Below are 21,785 nucleotides of genomic sequence, written 5' to 3'. Positions count from 1 at the left end.
ATGGCGACCGCTGCTTCAGCGAGTCAACGCGCCAATCGATCCCGCTCAGGCCTCTCCCGCGCATACAGTTCCCGCGGCTGCTGAGAGTATAAAAGGAGCTACACAGGCGAAGATTGGTCCCCGAACAGGGAGAAGCTGGTTTTTTGCGGTTTCTCAACTTCATTGCACAATTATACCTGTTCGCCCTAAGAAAATAGCCGCAACTATTTTCTACTACTTGAACGCACACTGTCCACGCAATGCCCAAAACTACCTCCTGACCGCCAACGACGAATGCAGGCTTGCCTGTCCATTGTACAATAGTTTCTAGGGAGCTTGGTCGAGGGCAAAGCACGGACAGTACACACATTTTTCAATGGAACCAACACCAATTCCATCAAACTTTCTTCTCCGATCTCTGACAGTCAGCTGAACCACCACCATCTGGCAACACTCACACCCAAGCCAACCACACCTTGCCCCAGTGTTTTTTTGGAATGTTTGCTTTTTCTGCCACACAAACAAAATTCAACATATACCCTGAAGAGGACAACATCCTAAAGAGGGACAACTCAATGAATCCTTCCAAATAAAGTAATCCTTTATCCTCACACGAAACCCACATTGAGTACGAAGACAGGTCGTCACTCGACACTGAGGAGTAGGCAGATTGAGTCCTCAGTGCCGCTTGACCATTCTCCTAGAGAACAAGACACTACTGGTACGTTACGAGTGAGGGGAGTAGGCAGATTGAGACCCCGAACTCGAACGGAACCATACCCCTCTTGATAATGGTTCCAAGAAGGGTGCCGAAACGTCGAGTTTTAAATTCTCAACGCGGTTCTTCTCAAGAACTAAGCTTAATTACTAAGCACAGCAAAGATGGTTCGTTGAATGGATTATTGGGTACAAGTGATTGCTGATTTTTTTGGAAAATAGGCATTTTCCTATGTATTATTTAATACAATATCCCATCTTATGTACTTGACAATTCAATAAAGAAAGAAAAACAGTGTTTTCTATTTAATTTAAATCTTGTGTACATTTTGGGACACCCTATACATCAGTGATCAGTTATAGTAAAATAATAATTATTTTATAGGTATATGAGCCAGCTTTGAAGTTAGCTTTTTCATCGCAGCATTTTATTATATTATAAAGTACATATTTTATTTAATTGATGTATTTTATTTATATTTAAATTGAATTTATGATTGCTTTGCTATTCTGAACTGTAATGTAACTAAAAAATATATTTTTCAATTGAAATTTTAAACTTGTTACATATGAGGAACAAGTTTTGTTTAAAAAATACTATTTATACAAAATGTGCTTCTTAAATAAATATATCATCTAGAGAATGATGTAAGTTTTCACAAGTTTTTCCATAAGTTTTTATAAATTATGTGTTTTGTTTTATTTTACCTTGTAACATTCGAACTAGGGATGGGAAAAACCTACCGGTTTAAACCTACAACCGGTTTTTTTACTTCGCAATAACCGGTTTTACCGGTTGTTTTTTTGTCCCGGTTATAACAGGTTTTTTCTTTTTACAGTAAAAACCGGTTATTAGGTTTTTTCGGTGATTAGAATTAGGTTAGGTATTATGTTGGATCCCAATCATAATTATTATTCTCAAGTAATTATTCCAAACAAAACCATAATTCAAATTTTATTTTATATAAAATACAGAAGCAAACTGAAAGTGCAATCTCACATCAGCCAGAAACAATTATTAAGTTTTATTATAATATTTCCTTGAAAAGGTATTTGTAATCATAATATTTACATACGAAGTGATCTGGTTGAATTAGACGCAAACATCATCTATTTTCACACTTAACTCTTGACATTGAAAGTGGGTGAATGACTTTTTCTTATTACCAAAAATAATGCTCTGACTATGAATATCGAATCACTGATTACGAATACGGATCTCCAAGAATTTCGCTACGTTTTCAAAACGGCACACTCATACAGGAAGTATTCAATGAGTTAAAATGTACCTATTCTGCAAATATACAAACGTGTTAAAACTAATACATGTTCTTTCGATAGTAATAATTTTGATCATATTGATATGATATCGAGTCGAATGGAGTATCGCAAACTAAAGTGTATTGTAAATGTAACTTTGTAATCTATTGGATTAAAAAAACCGAAAACCGGTTTTTCCAAAAACCGGTTTTTTTGGCCGGTTATAACCGTCAGGTTAAACCGTAAGCAGAAAAAACCGGTATAACCGAAAACCGGTGTTTTGTCAAAAACCGCCATCCCTAATTCGAACTACCACAGACAGTTGGGGAGTTAATGTCTAACAATAAAACTTCAACTATTTACGGGAGCTGATTGTTAAGGCTTCACCTAGTTCAGTCTGCTTCTTCTTAAAGTTCCATCTCCTAGCGGAGGTTGGATATCATAATGACTATGGTCACTTTGTTGGCTGCTGCTCTGAACAGTTGTAATGAACTACAGTTAAACCATTCTCTAAGGTTCCTCAGCCAGGAGATGCGTCTTCTTCCTATGCTTCTTCTTCCTTGGATCCTTCCTTGCATAATAACTCTCAGCAGCTCATATTTCTCTCCTCTGGTAATGTGACCCAAATATTCTAGTTTCCTTGTTTTTATACTGTTCATAATTTCTAACTCCTTATTTAAACGTCGTAGCACTTCAACATTGGTAATCCTTTGAACCCACTGAATTTTCAACATTCTTCTGTAACACCACATTTCGAACGCTTCTATTTTTCTTATGTGTTTCCTTTTCAATGTCCAAGCTTCCATTCCGTATAGTAATATAGAAAATATGTAGCATCTTAGAGCCCTCAATCTGAGAGGCAACTGAAGGTCTTTGTTTGTAAGCAGTGGCTAGTTCAGTCACTCATGTGTAAGTACCAACGTATTATCTTAGTTGAAAAAGTGAACAGTGAGTTTCGAAAGGGACAAACAAAGTAAAAAATTTCCTAATCATATTTATTTGGCATGAAAAATATTCCCTTCTTCTTCTTCACGTGCCACTCCTAGCGGAGATTGGAAATAATCATGACCACTGCGACTTTGTTAGCAGCGCGCCTAAAAAGTTCAATCGAACTACACCCGAACCATTTACGTAGATTTCGAAGCCACGATATTTTTCTTCTTCCCACACTTCTTTTGCCCTTAATTTTGCCCTGCATGATATTTCTTAAAAGTTCGTATTTTTCACCCCTCATAATGTGCCCCAAGTATTCCACCTTTCTAGTTTTTATCTCAATTATAATTTCGCATCTTTTATCTAAAGTTTGGAGTACCTACTTGCGTGTTAGTGACGCGATCCATCCATGATATTTTGAGAATGGGCCTATAGCACCACCTCTCGAATGCTTCCATGTTTTTTATGGTCGACTGTTTTAGTGTCCAAGCCCCAACTCCATATAACAGGGTGGAAAAGACAACACCGCAGCATTCGTATTCGTAACTTTATGTTGAATATCATGATTGCAAAAGAGTTTGCACATTCTATTAAACACTGATCTATCAATTTCTATTCTGCATTTATCGCTTTTGTTTGATCAGTATCGTCTGTGATCCAAGCACCTAGATATTTATAACAGGACACACGCTCAATCGCTGTATTGTCTATTACAAGATTAGCTCTGATGTTCTTTGATTTCGCGATTACCATAAATTTAGTTTTTTCAAATTAATTTTCAAGCCGTAACTGTTACAGTATATATTGAGCTTTGAACATGATGTTCCCGACTAGCGTTCCCGATAGGAGAACCTTATCGTCTACATACCTTATGCTGTTGATCGTCTCACCATTTATTATCAGACCAACATTTTCTTCCGCGAGTGATGTTGACAGATGGCTTCACTATACAGATTAAATAAAAAGGCGATAAGATACATCCCTGTCGGACTCCTCGACGGATTTGAATTTCTTCTGTTAGCCTACCCTTAACTTTTACATTTGCTGTTTGATTCCAATATAGGTTGCATATAATTCGAATACCTCGGCTGTCTATATTTTTGTTTATTAGAACTTGCCTTAGTGGTTCATGCTGTACTTTGTCAAAGGCCTTTTCGAAATCAATAAAACAGGTGTAAATTTCTTGGTTCATGTCTAAGCATCTTTGTGAGAGAACGTTTATTGCAAACAGAGCTTCTCTTGTACCCAGCCTTTTCTGAATCCCATTTGAGTGTTACTGATGTCTACGTTTAATTTCCTATAGATCCTATTATGGATTATTTTTAAGAATTGTTTTAGAGCATGACTCATCAAAGCTATGGTACGATATTCGTTGCATTCCTTTGTATTTGCCTTTTTTGGAAGTAGTATAAAGGTAGAACGGAGCCATTCCTTAGGTATGTTCCAGTTCTACAGGGTGTCCCGAAAAGATTGGTCATAAATTATACCACACATTCTGGGGTCAAAAATAGTTCGATTGAACCTAACTTACCTTAGTACAAATGTGCTCATAAAAAAAGTTACAGCCCTTTGAAGTTACAAAATGAAAATCGATTTTTTTCAATATATCAAAAACTATTAGAGATTTTTTACTGAAAATGGACATGTATCATTCTTACGGCAGGAACATCTTAAAACAAAATTATAGTGAAATTTGTCCACCCCATAAAAATTTATGGGGATTTTGTTCCTTTAAACCCCCCCAAACTTTTGTGTACGTTCCAATTAATTCATTATTCTAGTACCATTAGTTAAACACAACGTTTTTAAAACTTTTTTGCCTCTTAGTATTTTTTCGATAAACCAGTTTTTATTGAGATGCGGCTTCTTTTTCAATATATTTACGTAAAAATTTTATGGGGGTTTTGTTCCTTTAAACCCCCCAAATATTTGTGTACGTTCCAATTAAACTATTATTGTGGTACCATTAGTTAAACACAGTGTTTTTAAAACTTTTGCCTCTAGTCTTGTTTTCATACGTCACCTTTTATCGAGATGTAGCTTCTTTTTCAAAATATACCTAAAAATGTAAATTATAAATAAATTTTCAGATTATTAACAGGTCTCTATAATCGTACTTAACCATATACAAATATGTGGTGGATTCGACAAATATTCAAAATATCTCGATAAACACTGGCATATCGAAAAAGTACTAAGAGGTAAAAAAGTTTTAAAAATAATGTGTTTAGCTAATGGTGCTACAATAATAATTTAATTGGAACGTACACAAAAGTTTGGGGGGGCTTAAGGGAACAAAACCCCCATAAAATTTTTATGGGGTGCACAAATTTTACTCCATTTTTTTTGAAAGATGTTGCTGCCATAAAAATGCCACATGTCCATTTTCAATAAAAAATCTCGAAGAGTTTTCGATATACGAAAAAAAATCGATTTTCATTTTGTAACTTCAAAGGGCTGTAACTTTTTTTGTGTGCACTATTGTATATAGGTAAGTGAGGTTCAATCAACTTATTTTTGACCATAGAATCTGTGGTATAGTTAATGACCAATCTTTTCGGGACACCCTGTATATATTGTGGTTAATAGATCACATTATAAAAAATATAATGAAATGATATTTAAATATACAAGCAAATCCTGTCTATGGCTTTACAATAAAATGATACTTATGGCACTGTTGGATTTATTTGTTGCTGTAGAGGATGAAGTTGGCTCTAGATGATGTGGGTAGATGTTAGATGCTTGCCATTTGAATGTCATCAATTAGCCTTTGTGGTCTTGAAGATAGCTGAAGTCTTAATTTGGTTATTCCACGTGGTGGTTACCCATCGTCGATGATGAACATCATTTAGATCCCTCTTGAGGGATATTAGAGCGACATCAAATGTTTTCAAAGGTTCCTTACCATATCTTCCAAAATTACCATTATCAGAAAAATATTAAATAAAATCGCAAATTGGCAAGGATCAAGTGAATAGAATTATTATTAACAGAATTAGTTTATCAAAAATGAATAACCATTTTCAATTTCGTTGCAACACGAAACTACAGCAGCATCATTATTCCAGTTCAATCAGAGAGTGCAGCAAGCACCTCTACCGGTTTCGAAACTTATTAGTCTCTCATCAAGAGGCACATATGCTGCTCTCTCTGACCCAACTAGGATAAACCCCGGCGTGCAGTCACGGATTGCAACGAACGACATGGCAGGGATACCCTAGGGGCAACAGCTATCAAAAAACTAAGTTTTCAATCTAATAGCACATAAAACAACATCCAAAAATGTCATTCTACATTCTACCAGACTGAAAACAATGGGAACCTTCTCTGGTTACACCTCCGAGGCTTCTACAATTTGCAAGCCATAACGGATGCTGAGACTAAGGAAGATGAGGGAATTTTACAATTTATAATTCACGTCCCATCTGCTCAGCGCGGTAAAGTTCCAACGAGAATGGTTCCCTTCGTACTCTAAGAATCAGTTTAATTTAATTAAAGAAATACTGACTGCATAAAGGTTTAACAAATTTAAAAAGCCACGTGGGTTGGAGAGGTTATGTATAAAAGTAAAATTATCAAAAAGGCACTTATGAACATTGGTTAAATATTAACTATAAAGAAATTATGAACTGTCCCCAAGAAGTATGGACGAAATAAAATGAATTTTATAGAGAAACACTGTCTTAAGTAGACACAAGATAATATAAAAACATTTCCGCTTCTACCATTTAGGAGAGACTGACATGACGGAAGGGAAGTCAAGAGTTGACAACTGACAAAAATATGTGGCATAGAACCATCGAAATTTCAATGCGGGGAATAGATAAGGATAGAAGATTTAGTTTATAAAAGAACTGGACGCCAACTATTTTTACACAAAAAATAGTAAAAAAACAATAAGTTAAGAAAGGAATACAATCAATAAAAATCGAATTAAAACAATTATTATAATATAAATTAATAAAGATATTTGTAACGTTACAACCTTTTGTTTTAATAGTCAATATATTTCTAAAAAATGTTTGTTCAACTTCAGGAAGCTTTTAACGTTCTCCATCGATATAAAGTACCAGTTGAGAGAGAAGTCACAGAACAAGTAGACAACCTCCGCTATACTTGGAAGCAGCTATTGGATAGGGCTATGAGAGTGCAAGTCAATCTACTGGACATGCAGCCACAATTTGAACAAGATCTAAAGAATAATTTGAATAGGTTCAAACAAGATAAACTTGATTATTGTAACGAGTATAGAACTGCTGGTCCAATGCAGGCGGGACTTACACCCAGAGAAGCTTCAGATCGTCTGATATTGTTTCAGGTAAGTAAAATTTTACTAAAATAACACTATAAATATCCCAGTTTTTGCATAGAACTATTATAATGGAAATATTTGCTAATAAATAGTTTCTAAGTAAATAAAGGGATTATAGGATAAGAGTATGGAATTATGGCTTCCTGTTCCTTCGTCTAAAGACTTTATTTACGTTTGTAGAAGATATATGGCCACTACTAGGTCCATCTCTTTAGAGCAGCGGTATCTAAAGTGCGAATTGCCATGATGGTTGCCGATCTTCTTAGAGGAGATGTCACATGAAGAAAGAGAAGTCCTTATAACTGAGTAGGTTTATTCATCTCTGGTAGTGTGCTGGTTAGATCCGTTTGTAGCTCTATCATTCCCATTTTTGGATTTGGTATTTAGGTCTCCTAGGACTGAATTGTTCTTCTGGGTTAAGAAACGAACCCAGTTCGTTTCCGTTTGTAGCTCTATTATTCCCATTTAGTCACGTAGTCATTTAGTATGTCTCTTGGCCTTACGTATGCTATAGTGATGATGAGGACTTTTATTGTTGTTGCTTCCATAGTATTTATATTCCCCTTTTAACTAACACGGCTGTTTCTCCTGAGTTTGCTCTGTTGTAGTTCCTGCATAAGTTGAATTCGGGTAATTTTATGTTCATATTTTGTGTTAATTTTGTTTCTTGGATATCTACGAGGTTTAGTTCTAATCTGTTGATTATCTAGTCCAACAAATTTGCATTTGTTCTTAGTTCTCCCAGATTTAAGAAGACTATCCTCAGGTATCCCATTAGTTTTGCTATCCTTTAGTTCAGTGAAAACTTGACGTTTTTCATCGCTTCCTGTAACATAGTTTGAACCAGCTGGTTGGTCATATTGCTGAGTTCAATTTATCAGTCCTCATTGATTATTGCGCTAACGTCTATTTTATTACTGTAGTTTCCTTTCGGGTTGCCTGTGCATAAGACATGTTACTTTTTCTCGTGTTTTGAGTTGTTTGAACTCTCGGTTTAGCCCATTGGGACATTCTTGAGCATCTCGGGTAGGTAGGGTGTTGTCTTTGGCGGTTAGCGCCCTTTGCTGGTTTGCACCTGGGGGTTTACATTCCTGGCTAATATGCATTTAACACATTTTGAATTTTTGAGGTAGGCATTTTTGGCATGATGGAATCCTTAGCCGCTGAAGCACTGCGAAGGATCGTTGTTTTTCTCAGGTCTTCTATAAGCACTTTCATGTATCTAATATTGACTATCTTAGTTTGTAAAGGTCTTCTTTTTTCACTTCCATTATGTGCATGGCAGCGGGTTTTTCCTTGTTTTCTTGATTTTATATTTGTGATGTCGATGCATGGTTATTACAAATAAATGGAGATTATGCTTTTATACTCCTGTAAGACTCATTAAACTATATTTATGAGATTGGAAGAAAGTTTAGCTGATAAAATGCTAACGACTAAATATTTATAACGTTATTCCAAAATCCAGTGGCGACTTCAAATAAATTATAAATGTGTATTTCAAATAATTGTATTTTTTAGTTTGCATATTATTTGGAACTCAATTATTTGGATGAAAGCATGTACTGATCATAAGTGTATTAAGTAGCTTACATCAGAATAACCGATCCCATGTCCGGTTTGAATGTGTGGCCAACAACCTGTCACCTGTCCCTATTAAAAACAAATACACATGAACCCGATTTTAAAGCTTGGTTTTAGGACAAAAACGACCACGTATGCGCAGTCTCGGAAACAGGAACAGGAACAAAATAGGAAAAAAGGAAGAGGAACAAAATGGCAAAATTTTCTAATCATTTACAGTAGAAAGCACAAATAGTCCAGAAAGCCACTGCGCATCCGCTAGGAAAAATATTCTAATTCGGATTTTTTGCACAATCTTACTCAAAAAGGACCCCTTTTAATAAATTTGCATGTTGCCAGAACCAAAAGTTGGTCAAAAATTTTTTAAACGTTTTTTTTTTTGTTGTTTTTTCATAAAATTATTTTTTTTGCATGGAACAAGGTTTTTTTTAGGTTTTTTGGATCATTCCAAACAGAAAATGTCTTTAGTGACTTTTCTCTAAAGTTGATAGTTTTTGACATATAAGTAATTAAAAATTGAAAAATTGCGAAATTGGCCATTTTTAACCCTCAAAAACTATGTGAAAAACTGAAAATTTGAATGTTGCCAAGGTAGATAGATATTCTTTAACATCGATTGATGAAATTCCGAAGAGTTTTTTGCAATACATTGTCAGAAACCCCTTTGTTTTTTAATTTCCAATCAAGCGTGCGCGACACTATTTTCCACCGTTGCATGTGTATACAGTATGGTGCAAATGAAAGGAATAAATTCGGTATTTCGTAAACCGGTGACTTTAAGGAAAAATCCCAAAACAAGTCGGTTTTTATTTTTAAGTTATGATATTGTGGCATATATAGTATACTAGTGACGTCATCCATCTGGTCGTGATGACGTAATCGATGATTTTTTTAAATAAGAATACGGGTCGTGTGCTGGCTCATTTGAAAGGTTCTTCAATTCTCTATTCAATAATATAAACACGTACATAATTATTTATACAGGGTGTCCAAAAAATTTTTATTAAATTAAATCATTTGGCAAATTGACAAAAAAATTAAATTATTGGACACCCTGTATAAATAATTATGTAAATGTTTATATTACTGAATAGAGAATTGAAGAACCTTTCAAATGAGCCAGCACACGACCCCTACTCTCATTTGAAAAAAGCATCGATTACGTCATCACGCCCGGATGGATGACGTCACTAGTATAAATATGTCACAATATCACAACTTAAAAATAAAAATCGACCTGTTTCGGGATTTTCCTTAAAGTCGCCGGTTTACGAAATAACGAATTTATTCCTTTCATTTGCACCATACTGCATACACATGCAACGGTGGAAAATAGTGTCGCGCACGCTTGATTAGCAATTAAAAAACAAAGGAGTTTTGAATATTGTATTGCAAAAAACTCTTCGAGATTTCATCAATCGATGTTTAAAGAATATCTACCCACCTTGGTAACATTCAAATTTTCAGTTTTTCACATAGTTTTTGAGGGTTAAAAATGGCCGATTTCGCAATTTTTCAATTTTTAATCGCTTATATATCAAAAACTATCAACTTTAGAGAAAAGTCACTAAAGACCTTTTCTGTTTGGAATGATCCAAAAAACCTAAAAAAAAATTGTTCCATGCAAAAAAAATAATTTTAGGAAAAAACAAAAAAAAAAACGTTTAAAAAATTTTTGACTAACTTTTGGTCCTGGCAACATGCAAATTTGTTAAAAGGGGTCCTTTTTGAGTAAGATTGTGCAAAAAATCCGAATTAGAATATTTTTCCTAGCGGATGCGCAGTGGCTTTCTGGACTAAAAGGGGATTATGCAAGCTCGTGGGTGTGCCTTTTAATGAACAAAAAATTTGAAAATGACGAATATATCAGTATCAGTCATACGAAAACGGTAAATCAGTTTACATTCCAGACTTAAACAAACTGGAAGATGAAATGGTTTTTTCACCACAAATGTTAACACACGTACACTCGGCAGTATACACAATGGTATTAACAATGAAATCACATGGCTAAAAAATCTTAGACAATGGTACGGAAAATTGACTACATCATCATTACTAAGAGCAGATGTAAATAAAGTCATTATAGAGAATATGGTAGAAAACATGATATCCAACGATTGATAATGTTCATGGAACTAAAAGAAGAAAAAGGAAATAGGAAAAATAGATTAGAGGAACTCCAATACGAACTGGGGAAAGTAAAATGGGACATAATAGGTCTATCAGAAACCAGACGCAAAGAAGGACAATGTCTCATATTAAAAACCGGTCATATGCTATTCTGTAAGGAAAACTAGCGGAACATCGGAGAAATAGTAATTACATAATACACTGGGCAGGGGCGGATCCAGAGATTTCTTGAGGGGGGGGGGCGTAACCTTGTCAACATGGGCCCAATACCGGGGGGTTTGGGGGGTATGGAATACCCTTTTTTGAGTTTTGAAAATTGACGTTTTAAAACACATTTTTTTACTCTGTTCACACTGCGTTTACAAAAAAATAACCTTGAAATTGACAAATAAACTCAGCTATTTTCAACTCTCTACTCTAGCAGATAGAAATGATTTAGGATGATACGTGTAGTGACTGGTAGTAGACACTGTAGTCCTGTGGTATATTTAGACTGGAAACTCATCCTACTTAAATACTTTAAGAGTGGCTTATAGTCATTCCATTTGAACTATTAAAAAATGTAACAAGCAAAAAACACTTTTTTTATGTTTCATTATTTAAAAATATTTTTCAAATATCAAGATTACGTTTTTATAAGACACAAGGTATTAATATACTGTATAAAAGAAGGTTGCAAAATGATTAACTAACATTATGTTTAGTATGATTTAATTACTGACATTAGAAGTAAATTATAAAACAAAACAAAAATACTTTGGCTTAACAAAAACTACGTTGTTTTCCCTTAAATTACAAAATCCAGTTTTCTATTCTTCTTGCTGGAATACCGATCGATAATTTTATTGATGTCCACTTCTATATCCCTGTGAACATTCATGAGAGCCAGTCCGGTCAGGCGGTCTTCGGTCATTCTGGTCCTCATCCAGCTTTTCAATCGCCTCAGCGTAGAAAATGATCTCTCTGCTGTTGCTAAAATAGAAACCCTTTTTAAGAAACATTGTAGTTATGATATTGCAATGCGGTTAAAAGTACAGTATAACCATTCCAAGTAATATGGTAAACTTACCTTTCCATCAAATCCAAAAATTGTTGCTTTTTGTTGTTACATGTTTCGGTGGATGCCCATCATCGTCAGACACAGTATATAACACTCATTAAAGTTAAAATTAAAAACACAAACATTGAAAACATTTAAAAAACGGACGATTAAAATATTTATAATGTAAATGTAGGCCTACAATGATTAACGTACCGTACCGCGGCAAGACTGGCAGACGACTCCCAGTCTTGCCGCTTGAGTCGTCTGCCAGTCTTGCCGCGGTACGGTACGTTAATCATTGTAGGCCTACATTTACATTATAAATATTTTAATCGTCCGTTTTTTAAATGTTTTCAATGTTTGTGTTTTTAATTTTAACTTTAATGAGTGTTATATACTGTGTCTGACGATGATCGGCATCCATCGAAACATGTAACAACAAAAAGCAACAATTTTTGGATTTGACGGAAAGGTAAGTTTACCATATTACTTGTCATATAAATCCAAAGGGGCAAATAGGATGAATATTGATAACCATTCCAATGTTATTTTGTCTAAAAGTGTCCAGTGTTGAGTTAAAATAATATACTTTGAGTGATCATTTGAACTTGAAATGTTTTGTAAATAATAACCAATGTCGTGAGAAGAACTATTTACATTATCAACCGATGTCGAGGTCGATTGTTGATCCTCTGCAGGTTCATCAACTGGCATTAGGTTATGAGACGGAGACAAACCAGACTGTTCCTCAACATCTTGTTCCTCTTGATAACTTATTCTTCTCTTTTTAACTAAGAAACGATCCATTTTCCAACACCAACGGTATACCTCTGTATTCACTGGGGTTCAAAATTAACCGGACACCTTAAAAATGGGTAATTTTTGATTCCTCGAATTTTCCTAAACTTGTCATCCGATTTAAGTGATTTTTTAATATGTTATAGCCTTACTCCTTAACATTATGGCTGTAATAATATTGTTGCTAAACAGGTAAATTTTCATTGTATACCGGGTGTACCAATGAAACTGTGTTTTTTTCTCAAACTTCGCATCACCCTGTGGAATATTTAACATGTATAAAATACTGAAATTAAAACCCAACCATAGCCTCATGTTTTTTAACATTCTGTTGTTTGATCCATTCGCTTATGGTGGACTATAAAAAAGTTAGGTACTTTAACAATTAGCCATGTTTTTCATCAATACAGGGTGTTTTTAAATAAGTAAGGCAAACTGCAAGGGGTAATTCTACATGAAAAAATAATGACAATTTGCTTTTTAAACCTATGTCCACAAAAGCTTCATTTCAACAAATTGATGATTTATTTATTGCTTTAAAACCAGTTGAGATATACAAATGAAATTTATTGGGTTTTAAGACGTAGTTATTGTACATTTTTTGACATACAAGTAAGAATTTAATATTCACCATTGACGCGCATGCGGGTAATATGAGCCGTCATATTACCCGTATGCGCGCCAATGGTGAATATTAAATTCTTAATTGTATGTCAAGAGATGTGCAATAACTACGTCTTAAAATCCACCAAATTTCATTTGCATATCTCAACCGGTTTTAAAGCAATAAATAAATCGTCAGTTTGTAAGAAAAATTTCAACACCCCCTATCTCGGAAACGAAGTATTTGCGGACATACCGTTTATAGAGCAAACTGTCATAATTTTTCATGCAGAATTACCCCTTAAAGTTTGCCATAAAGTTTAGCAACAATACTATTAAAGCGATATTGCTAAAGAATAAGGCTATAACATATTAAAAGATCACTTAAATCGGACAACAGGTTTAGGAAATTCGAAACATCAAAAATTACCCATTTTTAAGGTGTCCGGTTAATTTTGCAGCCCAGTGTATATTAATAAAAGACTAGTTGACCACGTAACACAGCTCAAAAGTGAGAGAGAATATGGTAGTATTAGGTTTTATTTTATTTGATTTTTAATGGTATTGTTATATTTTATTGTTAAACGTAAGTGTTTCCATTTCAGAACCGTTTTGACGGCATGTGGAGAAAACTTCAAACTTACCAAAACGGAGAGGAACTATTTGGACTACCTACAACAGATTATCCAGATATGGCTCAAATAAGAAAGGAACTGAACCTTTTGCAAAAGCTGTATAAACTTTATAATGATGTTATAGATAGAGTAAATAGCTATTATGACATTCCTTGGGGAGAAGTAAATATTGAGGAGATTAATAATGAATTGATGGAATTCCAAAACAGATGTAGGAAGCTACCTAAAGGTATTGAATAAAAAACATTAGTTCATTTATTTTAAAAGTGGATGTATTTGCCCAAGTATTAATTTACCCAAGTGTTGCCTATTATATTTAACATGAACTGAGTTTGGTGTTTTCTAATATGCCTATACCACTCGTACAAATTGTATAAAATTTCAATAATATGGTATGTACTACGATGTTTTTATATTTTATTCCATAGATTAGCCCTTTATTGGTTAATGTGACATTAAACACCGATGCATCGATGCATGTTTAAACTGGTATCCCATAGTTATTCTTCTTTCCATTTTCTTAACTTAAATGTTTATTTCTTTGTTTCTTAAGACTTAAAATTCCTTTTACTGTTGTGAGAAATCTCATTAGAGCTATCTTGAGTTCTAAATTTATCCCTTTGCGTCATTACCCTGCTTTTAAATAGGCATAACAGAGTCGAGGTGTGATAAATTGTCCCAGGTATTGGTATAAATTGTTCATGGTATTATTTCTTGTCTTGGTTTTCAATGCTCTGTGAACTGTTGAGTAGTTAATTAAGCTGAAACTTATCAATTTTATGCTCAGTCTGTGTCCACCTTTCTCAAAACTTTTGTAATACCCTAACAGTTGTTTTACTGGATAATCAATTTATATGGCCATAACTTTTGTCTTTATTCTCGTTTCATATTGATATATTTATCCAGATTTCCCCAAATACTAAACAAATATACGAAACTATGAAGAGTTGTGTCGATTAACGTCCCTAGAAACTAAAAAAAATTACCAACACTTTCAATATATTTTCTTTTACATAAATATCTTATTTAAAGGTCTCAAGGAATGGCCCGCTTTCTTTGCTTTAAAGAAGACGATCGACGACTTCAACGACATGTGTCCTCTACTAGAACTAATGGCCAATAGAGCTATGAAACCGCGCCATTGGCAACGTATTATGGATTCCCTTAACCACATTTTCGAATTTGAAAGTGAAGGATTTTGTTTAAAAAACATTTTGGAGGCACCACTTCTGCAGCATAAAGAAGACATTGAGGTAAGTATCATAGTAGTATCAGTATTAGGTACATTACAGACTCCTTTGAAATGTTTTGCTGGCGAAAAATGTTGCGAAGATCCTGGACCGCAAGAAGAACCAATGAGATTATTCTTAGACAGCTGCACGTTAAAAGTAAGGTTCAAAACATTGTGACCGAAAAAAAAGCATCGCTTACTTTGGCCATGTGGTGCGTAGAGATGATCTGGAGAAGCTGATATTGTAGGGGCTGGTGCAAGGAGCGAGAGCCCAGGGAAGATCACCAACAAGGTATGTGGACCACATTACAAAATATGTTGGAGGTCTACTAAATCTGTGCTTCAGAGTTGCAGAGGATAGAGAAATATGGAGACACTTTAAGGGAAATCATTGAAAATTCAAGGTAGCACGATGTCCGAAGCGAACGACCGACCAGAAAGAAAAATCACATTACTTAAAAATGAATAAGGTGTCTCCTATTTTAATATTTTTTGTTATAGGACATTTGTATATCAGCAATGAAAGAAAAGGATATTGAAGCTAAGCTTCGTCAAGTTACTAATGAGTGGACAGTTCACGAACTAACATTCCAAACATTCAACAATAGGGGAGAACTCCTCTTAAGAGGAGATACCACTGCAGAGACAATCGGACAGTTGGAAGATAGTCTTATGATACTTGGATCTCTGTTGTCCAACAGGTATATATTTGGTTTTACAGAAATGAAAATAAAACTAAAAAAGAATGTGTGTGTACTTTTTACGCACGTAAGAAGTTATACTTCTATTATATGATTTAAACGAAATTAATATACTTTTTATTTATATTTTGTTTAAATATTAAACTAATTTATACTTACTACTTCTCAAACATTTTTATTAGAACAGTGCCAAAACTTAAAATAATAAAAGAATAAAACACACACAAACACATTAAAGAAGCCACGAATGATGTCTGAACATTAATTGTCGAAAATTTTTTTAACTAAATACGCATTTTCTGAAAATACAATTATATAATAAATATACTTACAATCATAAAATGTATTAAAAAAAAACAAAAAAGAAAGTTTCTATTGGGACTCGAACCAGCGCTGATAAGCGCGGTTGGTATTGGAATTCATTCGCCTTCAAGCTTAGCCACGGACACTATGTGTCATTATTTACGAAGATCGACTAACTAAACGGATTAAACTTGTGATATTTTGATATTTTGAAAATTGATCAAATTATTTTAATTTTGAATTGAAATGATTTAGAATTGAAAAAATACAACAAAACATAGAGTAAGAAAACAATATATTAGGTGAACATTGATAGAAATTTTGATTGTAATCAAATTATATAAATAAAAGTATTACATACTATGTATTTTGGCAGATCAAATAGGTAGGTTTATACCCATGATACATTAACAATTATTACGTACCTGTTGCTTTTAAAAACTATTTAAAAGTCACTACAATATTATAAACTTTTTTGTTTCTGTCCTCACAACAATAAAACTAATATATACATTTGTTTACCTTTACCTTTACCTCCAAACCACAGCTGTCCTACAGCTGACAGCTGCCATATCGGATAATTTTTGACATGTCATTTGAACATCCAATCAGAACAAAGTTATAATGCGTATGCGCCGGGCTGATAGGTTTTAACATATAAAAATTCACCCTCTATCGCCGGTAAAGAAGTATAACTTCAAAAATGTTTAAATATTACACTATAAGAATATATTTGTAGGTATAATGCTCCATTTAAAAAGCAAATTCAACAGTGGGTCTACGATTTGTCCAACACTAATGAAATATTAGAAAGATGGCTTTTAGTGCAAAACATGTGGGTATATCTAGAAGCTGTTTTTGTTGGAGGTGATATTGCTAAACAGTTACCGAAGGAAGCAAAACGGTTTTCTAAGATAGATAAATCTTGGCAGAAAATAATGCAAAGGGCTCACGAGACACCTGGAGTAGTTAACTGTTGTGTTGGTAAGCCTTATAGTTAATTTCAACAAATAAGAAAAACAGTATCGAGTTTTGTTTTTAGGGGACGACCTACTTAAACAACTTCTACCACATCTCCAAGAACAACTTGAACTCTGTCAGAAATCACTCAGTGGTTACCTGGAAAGAAAACGAATGATGTTTCCAAGATTTTTCTTCGTTTCAGATCCTGCTCTTCTAGAAATTTTAGGTCAAGCTTCAGATTCTCATACTATTCAAAATCATCTTCTTTCTATTTTTGATAATACCAGATATGTTAAGTTTCACGATATAGAATATAACAAAATAACGGCTGTATTATCTTCTGAAGGAGAAATGATACAGTTGGAGAAAGCAGTTAGGGCTGAGGGAAGTGTAGAAACGTGGTTAACTCAGTTACTTGTGATGTCCCAATTATCTCTACACTCAATAATAAGAGGAGCTTATACTTTTATTAATGATGTTAATTTCAATCTACTGCAATTTTTAGATAAAATGCCTGCACAAGTAAGTTCACTAATAATATACAATACCAATTTTATAATGATTTTTATGTAGGTATACGTTTGTTCAATTAAAACCCTTGTATGGTAAGGTTAGCCGTGGAAACAATTTCAATTAATAAATTGCTGTTCTGCAATGTTAGTTATGTTTATAAAGGTCAAATTGGTCTGTTCGTATCGTTTTTATTTGACTGCAATTTTAAGTATTGTGACTTAAAATGGCGTTTGTTACATGATAGTTAATATTATTTCCGCTTTATTTTCTATCCTTCTAGTTAGAATAGAATAGAATAGAAATATGCTTTATTGTCACTGAAAATTTATACAATTTTATGGACAAAGCTTACATACAATCAAAAGAAAACATAATATCAATAACAAATAACAACCACAATTTACTAAAATTAGATAAATCGTCAATTTATGTATAGTATAATATAAGTTATAAAAACCAAGACAAAAAGAATTTATTGCAAAATTTATATAAATTGCAAATTGAACATACAACAAATAAAATAAAATACATAAGGAACTGACAAGTTTATGCTACTGCGTATGAAACCCAATTTTCTTAGATATTCATTAAGAAATTCTTCAATTGAATAGTATGGTCTTTTAGATAGATATGGTTTTGTCATTTTACGGAACTTTGGGAAAGATGTTACAGATTTAAGTTGTAACGGGAGATGGTTGTACAGTTTCTTTGCGGAATATAATATAGATTTCTTTACTAACTCAGTGGATGGAATCGGTAAATAAATGTCAAAGATTGAATTTCTGGTGGAGTAAAGATGATTGGGCCTTGCTGGAAAGACACGCATGTGTTTACGAATTAAACAAACCGTTTCTAGAATATATCAAGATGGAAGTGTTAAAATTCCGTGATCTCTGAAGTAACTTTTGCAATGTGTAGATCTTCTGAGGCCAAACAGATATCTTATTGCTCTTTTTTGCAATTTAAAAATAACATCAAATTGAGCAGCTGTACTAGAACCCCAAAAAGAAAGACCATATCGAAGATGAGACTCGAACAACGAAAAATATGTTATTTTAGAAGATGCTAAATTGAGTTCCCTTGAGAAAAATCTTATTGCATAGCAAGCTGAGGCGAGTTTTTTACACTTAACGAATCGGTATGAAGGGACTATTTGAGGTTTTTTTTTTTGAAAAATGGCTTTGGTAGAGCCAATTAGCCAGACTTGTTTCTGATTGATTGCAAATTCATCGTCATAAATTTCTTATAACATAAGTACATTCTACAATTTTATTTTTATAGATACATTGGTACATTGTGTAGCTTTTTTATTATGTTTTTTTTTATTATTTTACTGTGTTTTTTAATATATATTTTAATTGGTGCGAAACACTTTTTTACTTCTTTTTTTTTCTATTCTTTTTTATTTTTGTTCCTTTTTTTTCTTTTTTTTTTTGTTTATTATTTTTTTTGTTATTTTATTTTGTGTTTTTTTAATATTATTTTTTTTTTAAATTTTTTAAAACCACATTAACAAATTATGCCTATTTATTACATATTACGTTTACAACTTGTATTTACATAATTTAACATGTTTATAAATGAGGTGAAGAATTTCCATATCATTCTATATCATATTTGAGTTTGCTGTCTAAAAAAATACCAAGAAATTTTACAGAATCAGCGGTACTGATCTGGCTGTTATTAAGAGGCAAAGGTTGAAGAGCTCCTTTATAGCATAATGCTACTGTTTTATCTACATTAAAAGAGAGCAAATTAGAGTCAGACAAGGTCTTTATCGTCAGTAGATCCGAACTTATAGTTTCATGAAGAGATGCAATAGTTGAGTTGCTCCAAGTGATACTGGTATCATCAGCAAAAAGAAAAATTTTCCCATCGATTTTTAAATTAGTAATGTCATTTATAAAGATAAGGAACAGAAGAGGACCCAATACTGAACCTTGTGGTACTCCACATACAATGTTTTTGAGACTAGAGTCAGTATCATTTGCTCTAACTAGTTGTTTTCTATTATTCAAGTAGGATTGGAACTAATTTAAAGAAATACCTCGAATTCCATAGAAATTTAGTTTTGTAATCAAGATGTCGTGATTTACACAATCAAAAGCTTTGGCATAGTCGCAGAAAATAGTGGCAGTAAAAAGATTATTGTTTAGTGTTTGGTAAACCTCATGTAGTACAGAAAACATAGCATCAGTGGTACAATTGTTTGTTAAAAAGCCGAACTGATTTTGTGATAAAATGTTGTTATCAACGATAAAGGACATAAGTCGAGTTTTAATGAGTCTCTCAATAATTTTGGAGAGTACCGGTAGTAAGGCAATAGGTCTATAATTGCAGGCATCAGATTTTTCACCACCCTTATAAAGAGGAATAGTAATGGCTGTCTTTAGGCACTCTGGAAATTTACCTTTTTCGAAGGAATCATTAATTAGAGAGACGAGGATTTCCAACACATTTTCTGTGAGATTAGAGAAAATTTTTATAGATAGTCCATCAGTACTACAAGATGGTTTGCTTTTGATACTATTGATTGTTTGGATCAGTTCAGAGTTATCGACTGGTTTTAAAAAGAATGAATTCGAGACCTTTCTTGAGTTAGGGAGATAGGAAATGGGATCTTGTTGCGGCAAAATAGTTGATGTTATATTTTTACTCACATCAACGAAGTAGTCGTTTAGACTTTCAGGATTTGGAAGGGAAAATGATTGAGTTGTGTGGGTTTTATTTCGAAGATCGTTTATTATAGACCAAGTTTCTTTTGCAACACTTTTAGAGCTTCCCAGACGATTTTGATAATAGGCTTTTTTAGCTGATTTGACAAGTTTTAGATATGTTGTCATGTACTTCGTGATATATTCAGTGACAGAAACATTGGTAGTAAATTTCTTGATGTATAGTAGTGAACGCATATTCTTAGCTGATATGCGAACACCTTTCGTAATCCAAGATTTCCGATGTTTTGGCTTAATAGGGATTAAAGGAAATGCCTTATTGAAGATGCGGAGAAGGTTATCTAGAAAAACACTGAAATTATAGTCCACGTCTATAGAAGGAAAGTGCCACTCAGAAGTTAAGCATAAATTTTGGAATTTACGAAAATTCTGGGCCGAAAGAATCCTACCTAAACGTCGGGTTTTTGAGGAGGGTTTGCTGAAGATGTTAAACTTCGTAACACTGCTTCATGATCAGATAGTCCCGCATTAATAACTGTAGAGCAGACATCAAGGGGTGAGAAATCGGAGACAATATAATCGATTATGGTAGATGTAGTTTTTGTAATCCTTGTAGGAGAACAGCCACAGTTACTTCCACGTTTGACATTCTTTGAATCCATGGTATTCGTAGGATTCTTCTGTAACACCAAAATTCAAAGGCGGCTAACTTATTCAGATGGACTTGTTTGAATGTCCACGCTTCCAAACCATAAGGAAGAGTAGAGAACACGTGAAACTGAAGCATCCTTAGACGTAGTTCTAACCTTGTATCCCGACAACAAAGAAACTTTTTAAGTTTAATGAATGATGCACGTGCTATCTCAATACGTGTCTTAATTTCTTTGGTTTGGTCTACAATTGATGTTATACATGTTCCTAAGTATTTGTAGTTATCCACACTCTCAATTACAGTATCTTCAATAGTCAATTGAATGTACATATCGTGATACATGTCCATGCATCTCTGGGCCAGCACATTCAAGCCGAACAAAGCATCTCTTGTGCTCATACCATTTCTAAAGCCAAATTGTGTGTCACTAATTTCATGTTCAAGAGTTTTAACAATTCTGCTGTGTATCATTTTCAAAAATGTTTTAAGTATGTGACTCATTAAATATATTGTTCTCTGATCTGAGCCGGTTGTTGCACTGTTGTTTTGGAAATTGCTACAAAGTTCGATTGCAGCCATTGTCTGGGGATTGTGGCAGTCTGATATAATATTAGATTAAAAAGTTCAACCATTACATCAATAACATATTCATCAATAAGTTTTAATAATTCGATGGGCACATCGTCATTTTTGACCTGCTACATCAAAAAATACGCCCAAATATAACTACCGTGCAGTCATTCAATTT

General features: G+C 33.7%; 1 protein-coding gene and 1 long non-coding RNA gene across 2 annotated transcripts in view; one reads left to right on the top strand and one right to left on the bottom strand.

The window, feature by feature from the left end:
* LOC126885269 (dynein axonemal heavy chain 5) overlaps positions 1 to 21,785 on the top strand; it is a 356,025-nt gene that overhangs the window by 114,988 nt on the left and 219,252 nt on the right. Inside the window, exons 19-24 of the mRNA XM_050651757.1 lie at positions 6,929 to 7,210; positions 13,970 to 14,228; positions 15,032 to 15,252; positions 15,732 to 15,931; positions 16,974 to 17,218; positions 17,277 to 17,719. Of these exons, the coding sequence (XP_050507714.1) occupies positions 6,929 to 7,210; positions 13,970 to 14,228; positions 15,032 to 15,252; positions 15,732 to 15,931; positions 16,974 to 17,218; positions 17,277 to 17,719 (1,650 nt within the window). The remainder of the gene's footprint in view (positions 1 to 6,928; positions 7,211 to 13,969; positions 14,229 to 15,031; positions 15,253 to 15,731; positions 15,932 to 16,973; positions 17,219 to 17,276; positions 17,720 to 21,785) is intronic.
* On the bottom strand, positions 11,616 to 12,114 carry LOC126885272 (uncharacterized). The gene is made up of 2 exons (XR_007698365.1): positions 11,991 to 12,114; positions 11,616 to 11,893 (listed from the first exon to the last, which is right to left on the bottom strand). It is a non-coding gene; the product is annotated as an uncharacterized LOC126885272 (long non-coding RNA).

The sequence above is a fragment of the Diabrotica virgifera genome, chromosome 5, assembly GCF_917563875.1.
Source record: "Diabrotica virgifera virgifera chromosome 5, PGI_DIABVI_V3a".
Classification (NCBI taxonomy): Eukaryota; Metazoa; Arthropoda; class Insecta; order Coleoptera; family Chrysomelidae; genus Diabrotica; species Diabrotica virgifera.
This window is presented reverse-complemented; position numbering and strand designations above follow the sequence as displayed.